Source organism: Corvus cornix, chromosome 2 (genome assembly GCF_000738735.6).
Source record: "Corvus cornix cornix isolate S_Up_H32 chromosome 2, ASM73873v5, whole genome shotgun sequence".
Lineage (NCBI taxonomy): Eukaryota > Metazoa > Chordata > Aves > Passeriformes > Corvidae > Corvus > Corvus cornix.
The window spans coordinates 70,776,933-70,783,379 of record NC_046333.1 but is presented as its reverse complement, the minus strand read 5'-3'; the positions used below and the strand labels follow the sequence as shown (position 1 = coordinate 70,783,379).

The following is a 6,447-nucleotide window of genomic DNA, read 5'->3' as shown; positions in this document are numbered from 1 at the left end:
GCCAGGCGATACGGAGGCTCGCTCAGACTGGTCCCAGGCGAACTGTTGACCTGTTCCCATCGGCGTGACCAATGGAACTCACCGGACAAACCCGGGGCCCCCGCCCGTTCCCAAACCGGGCACCGCTCCCTGCGCCGCGCGCCGGGCGGGCCACTGGCGGGGCGGGGCCGCGGCGGCCGCGCGTGCCCGGGGCGCGCCGCGCGCGCAGCCCGCGCACAGCTCGCCGCCCCGCCTCGCGCCCCCGGCGGCGGGCGGGCGCGCGCGCTGACGCGGGCGGCGCCCATAGGCGGAGAGGCGCGCGCGCGCTCCGCCCGCCACCCGCCCTTCCCCTGCCCCCGTCCCCCCGCTGGGAGCTCGGGCCTCAGCCGGTCCCGCCGCGCCGGCCCGGGGTCGCGAGCGCTCCACCGCCGGCGCCTACCGGCTCTGCGCGGGCGCCGGACACAGGCGGGAAGAGGGGGGACCGCCGGGGAGAGGCGGAGACGGGGAACGGCCGCCGCCGCAACCGAGCCCCGCCCCGCCCGCCCACTCCTCCCTCCCCGCCCGCCGGGACCGCTTCGGCCGCCCTCCCGCCCGCTCCGCGTGTGCGCGCGCCGCTCCCGCGCCGGCCGGGCCGCATGAGCGGCATGAGCGGCTCCGCCTGAGCGCCGCCACCTCCCCGCTGCCCGCCGGGTGCCGGCGGGCGTCGCGTCCCCCCCGCGCCGCCGCCGAGGATGCTGAAGATGAAGCTGCCCCTGAAGCAGACGAGCCACAAGGCAGCAGCGGCGGAAGATGGGACGGCGGCGGTGCTGAAGGAGCCCAGTGGTGCCCTGGACTGTCACCTCCCGCTGCAGCAGCAGGTGCCCCGGGCCCGCGGGGGCGCCGCGGCGGCGGCGGGAAGGGGGTGTGGGCTGGAGAGGCCGAGCCGGCTGCACGGCCTGGGGCCGGGGCCTGGGCCCGGCCCGCCGCCCCCCCCCGCCTCGCTGGGCGCTCCGGGCGGCGGCGGTCCCGGCTCGGCGGCCGCCCGCACCGACAAGGAGACGGTGTACGAGTGGTTCGGGCTGGTGCTGGGCTCGGCGCAGCGCCTGGAGTTCATGGTGGGGCTGCTGGACCTGTGCAACCCTCTGGAGCTGCGATTCCTGGGCTCCTGCCTGGAGGACCTGGCCCGCAAGGACTACCACTGCCTCCGCGACTCGGAGGCCAAGGCCAACGGGCTCAGCGACCCCGGGCAGCTCGGCGACTTCCGCGACCCGGCCGTGCGCTCCAAGCTCATCGTCTACCTGGCCCTGCTGGGCTCCGAGAACCGCGAGGCCGCCGGCCGCCTGCACCGCCTCCTGCCCCAGGTGGACTCCATCCTGCAGAGCTGCCCGGCAGCGCGGCGGGCCCCGGCCGAGGAGGAGGAGGAGGAGGAGGAGGAGGGGGACGTGGTGGTGGTGATGGACGGAGCCGCGGAGAACGGGCAGGCCGGGCTCCCCGCCGCCCAGGGCCTGGGCTGCGGCGCGCAGGAGGAGCTGCTCCTGCTCTTCACCATGGCCTCGCTGCACCCGGCTTTCTCCTTCCACCAGCGGGTCACACTGCGGGAGCACCTGGAGCGGCTGCGGAGAGCCCTGTGCGGGGACCAGGAGGAGGAGGGCTTCGGCCGCCACCCAGCCCAGGTAACGCCGCGTCCTGCGCTCTTCCTGCTGCGCCATCTCAGCGGGTCCTTCTTCCATCGGTCTCTCGTTTTCGTAAGAGCGGCTGCTTGCTTTCCCCGAATCCCCCCATTGGGATGTAGTCCCTCCCGCCCTCCCCCTACCACGACAGTGTCAGCCCCGGCCGCCCCCACAACCTGCTGCGGAGTGTCTACTACGAATTTCTTGGCGGGGGGAAGGGCTGATTTTCCTAGCCTGCCATGCTTTCTGGAACACTGCTTTTTTTTCTGGAACTCTGCCGTGCTGGAGTGCAGGGTGCACAGTACTGAACTGGCTGCCTTGTACGCTGTAGGCCACTGTACGATGCAGGAATACAAGCAACAGCTTGACTAAACTTGTAAAAATAGAAATAATAATAACAGTCATGCTAGATAGAGACCAGATTGCCTAAGAGAGCATTCTCTAGGGGCTTCAAACCTATAGAATACGTTGAAATATTTTTTATATGGAGCCTGCTCCCTTGCCCCTTCCCAAAATGAGACACAGGCTTGAACTTGGCAAGAATCAGGGTCGGGTCACCAGCTCGAAGGCTGGTTCTCTGAAATACCAGGTTCAGTGAGATGGCTGACAACGTTGGGGAAGGGGTGGTAATGATTCCACTAAAGCAACAAAGTGTCACAACTGGAGCTTCTGTGTGGAGAAAAACTGATTTTTTTGGGTGGCTGTCAGGAAACAGCAAAGCTCATCTTGAAAGCCGATGTGCCACTTGTTGCTAGGAGGTGGCTGTCACCGGGGATGAGGACTTGCAGTGAGTGACAACGGAAGCTTTCTCCTGTGCAGTAGCTCTGTTTAAGCGGAGGTTTTCCCCCAGTGCCGTTCACTGCTGCCCTCTTGATAAGCATTGGCTTTAAAATTTGCCCCATATTTATGCAGCCAAGCCGTCCTCATGGAGCTCTGCAGTTTTTGGTCTATAGATGGCCTCTCGTGCAAAGGGGAAGGAAGGGCTGGAAGATGGGTGTTTATAGTACTGTTCCACTGAACCCATCAGGTTTTCATGAGTTACTTGACAGAAAAGGGTACAAAGCAGTAAGGGTTGGGGTTTTGGATTTTGTTCCGAAGTTGCTTGCAGTGCAGTCCATTTCAGTCCACTTGTAGAAAACTTCGGCATTGCCTGCTGTATGAAAGGAATGGCTCCTTCTGTTTGCTAAAGATGGGATATGCTCCTGAGGAGTACTTGAAGGAGAGGGATGAGTTTCTAAGCCTTCAGATGTATTAAGTAAATGCTTATATCATTTAAAGGCCAAAATGCATTTGGCAGGCCATAAACTAATGGGCAGATGTTAGGGGATTGAAATCACAATGAATTTGGAACATCAGACCAAAAAGTGTTTATTTTGGCTCGCTGGCCTGCATCAAGTCTAGTTCTATCCCAGAATTAATCCTGAAAGTCCATCTTTCCGGGGAGAAGATTGAATTGCAGGAAGTGGTAAGACTGGACACTGTTCCTCTGGGTTTAAAGTGCTAGTAACCGGAAACATACTTCCTGCCTGGAGCTGGCACAGCAGTTGTAGCTGCTCAGTGTGTCCCACCAAATGCCGTTGGGAGAGCAGGCTTCCGTGAACTACTGGAATGGAAGTCAGTTTTGTGCAGTGTTCTGGCTTCAGCATAAAAGCAGTTGTCCAAGTTGTGGTGGTTTTGTTTACTCAGGGAACACTGAGAGACCCGAGTCAGCTTGGCTGAACATGCACATCACATACTCCATAGTCGACACAGCAGTGAAACGGCAACCCTTCCGTAGGCTTTCCTCCCCCTCCCCCCTTTCTTAATGGCTAATTGTAAATACAGCACAGCCTTTCTGGGAAATAATGGCTGACAGGGAACAGAGGGATCAGTGGGTTTCTGCAGAGTATTTTCAGTTCCATGGGGACAGTGGGACCCTCACAGATAAAACGCTGGAAGAGATGGAGCCACTAGCAGGGTTAAAGACTTCCCTGGCAAAATGCTGCCGTAGCGTTAAATTGAACTTGATTTTAAAATCCTGTCGGGTGTCCACAAGCCTTTTATCCTCCTTTAATCTCTGAAATTTGAGTGCCTTCAGGGCTCTGTGTTTGTGAACTAGAACGGTTCATAAAGACCTCTCTGAAATTTTATTCGGCTGGGCTCGTGTCGAAAGGGCAGGGCTCCATCTCTGGGAATGACCCGCTCCAAGCCGGGCAGCCCAAGCAGCTCTGCTCGGGAGCCTTCAGGGTGGTCGCGGTGCTCCGCGGCCGCCCGGGAAGTGTTCGGGCAGGCGGTGCCCGTCGCGGGTGGCAATGGCCGCGCCCGGGAGGGGGACGCGGACTTTTTGCTCCCCCGTTAGACGGGCACAGCCTGGCGCGGCGGGGGCAGAAGGACCGGCGGGAGGGGGAGCGAGGAGGGACACGACGCCCCTACACACCGAGCGCCGTCACGGCCCGCGTAAACGGGGTGACCCCTCTCTTTGCTTGCGGGGAGGACGGGTGGGTCGCGGATCCCCCGCGCCCCGTGAGGGCACAGCCCCGCTGCCGCGCCGCGGGGGCGGGGGGCCGCTCCGCCAGCCCCCTGCGCGGGGAACACGGAAGCGGTGCCTGATGGTGACCGCCGCTTCCCGCCCCGTCCAATATGGCGGCGGCTGGCTCCCGGTCACGTGCCCGCGGGGCGGCGCCCGGCGCGGCGGGAAGGGGCGGGGCCGCCGTTGCATAACGGGGAGGGCGCGGCCGCCGGGACCGCCCGGCTTCCCGGCTTCCCGGGGCGGCAGGCGGGAGGCCTGGGGCGCTGGGAAGAGCCCGGCGTCTGTGCGGGCACTGTGGCGTGCCCGTTGATCGGTGAGAACAGGCGCAGCAGCAGTTTTGTGCAGAGAGGCTGCGAGCTCAGCTCTGCTCTTCCCGTGCTTAGCGCTCCCGGGCGTTCTCACCTCCCGGCTTCTGGCCCGTCGGAAGGTGGTCACAGAGCTGTTGTTCACATGGGCCGTGAAACAATAATGTATTCCTATGGCTGGCAGCAGTGATGTGAAATCACCCTGCAGAAGTGAGGGAGTTCAGTCCTGGAGTTGAGTCAGGTGGCTTGTCAGTTCTGGATTCTGAATTCCTTAGGGCAAAGGACCGTGCTATTGCACGTGGCATATCTAACAAAATGGCTCGGTCTGAGGTTTGAAGGAGCTGTAACACCTAGCTTTAGTGAACACCAAGGCTTGAGATGATTTACTAGAACATAAAGCAATTTGCTTTTTCCCGTTATTGGGGTAATGTTTTCTGGAGAGGGTCTGTGTTGTCTGATAAAATTGAGATCGCAATGAAGTTGTTTCATGACAAAGGTTTACTAAGATTGTTGCTCTTTTTGGGGTCTTAATTCAACGATCTTTTAAAAATGTAACATTTCTTAGTGATATATTTTAACAAATTCAGCTCAGAATGGTGGAGAAATTCCAAAGTTGTGGGAGGTAGGACTGTTAAGAGTGGGATGGGCAGAGCTAGGATCTCCTTACAATTGCATAAATTTTGTTTCTTTATAAAGTGTTCTGAATTAAGGTTTGGGAGTTTTTATACATAAATATTTGATACTATTTTCAAATCCTTAATTTAAGGTGTGGCTTATAGTAACAATGCCTTTTCAAAAAAAGTCATTGGTGCATTAAGCTGCAGAATATCAATTTTGAATCTAAAGTTGAAGTATAAGAATAAATTGGGCATTTGCTGCTGAATGAAAGAAGCGTTAATGTGCAAAGATCCTGTTGATACCACTGTATATTGGTTTAAGTAGCAACATATAGCTTAACTCTTGCATTGATTATTTGTGTTTACTAAGTACATCATTATCAAAGGAGTTTGACTTTGTTCCTTATCTTTTTCCATCCCATTGAATATCTGGGATCAAAATGCTGAAATACTGAGGACGTTCTGAATATCTACCAACATAATAAATGTGGCTTGCATTATGCCCTGGAACATTTGATCAGACATACTTGACAGGAATAGAACCAAGGTTCTGTTGAAAAAAGCAATCTCCTGGAGATAATGGTTTGTTGAATAGTATAATTAGCTGGCTGGAGGATTCTTCACAGAAAAAAGTCTCTACTTACAAAGAAAGGGAAATTTTCTATTTGCATATTTTTCTTAGTACACTTGCATTTATAGGATACTTCGTCTGCAAATTAGAAGAGTGCTTTTATAATTGATCTTCAGTCACTTCCAGCAGAATAAGGTAGTAGAATTTAATTTTAGAATCTAAGAGCTCTGGCTTCAGTGCACTGTTTTTAGTGTCATAGAGTTGAATATAAGGAAAAGTGTGTCTTCAGAGTCTGGTTTAGATAAGAGACATCAAGATAAAAAATGTAATTTTACTTGTGGCAAAGATCTTTTAAATGGTGGTACACTCCGGGGAAATACAAATGTTTTACAAGTTTTGCATACTGAGATAAAAAATATTCCAGCTGCCTCAGAGAACCTAACAGCCTTGTCTCTGAACAGGAGTTTTTCTGGCTCCAAACAGGAGTTAAGAATTTCCAGAAACATTACTGGAACTCTTCTGGAAAGGAAGTCATAGCTAGATAAAAGACAATGCCTAAAATGACTGAGTTCTATCTAGATGTGCATGCTGATGCTCCAGGAAATTGCAGAGTAAAAGCTTTCACTGCTTTGAGCTGTTTTAGCTGTTTAATTCTAAATATGAGATGTTAGTAGAAGCTTATAGCCTTTCCCAGTCCCATTATACCAGAGTTAATCAGTCTCTTGCTGTTGTCCCTGACAGTTTGTTCTCCAGCATAGTAAATGAGTACTGAGGGTTGAAAATATACCCCTGACTTCCTAATGCTTGCGCTTGGATT

The 6,447-nt window shown here is 55.5% G+C and overlaps 1 protein-coding gene across 4 annotated transcripts in view; it reads left to right on the top strand.

Annotated features, from left to right (window-relative positions):
• Window positions 1–620: 620 nt before the first annotated feature.
• The window catches only part of ZCCHC2 (zinc finger CCHC-type containing 2), a 45,040-nt gene continuing 39,213 nt past the window's right edge, over window positions 621–6,447 (top strand). For all 4 annotated transcript variants that reach the window (XM_039548689.1, XM_039548688.1, XM_039548687.1 and 1 more), the window contains exon 1: window positions 621–1,631. In XM_039548689.1, coding sequence (XP_039404623.1) covers window positions 711–1,631 — 921 coding nt within the window. In that variant the 5' untranslated portion in view covers window positions 621–710. The remainder of the gene's footprint in view (window positions 1,632–6,447) is intronic.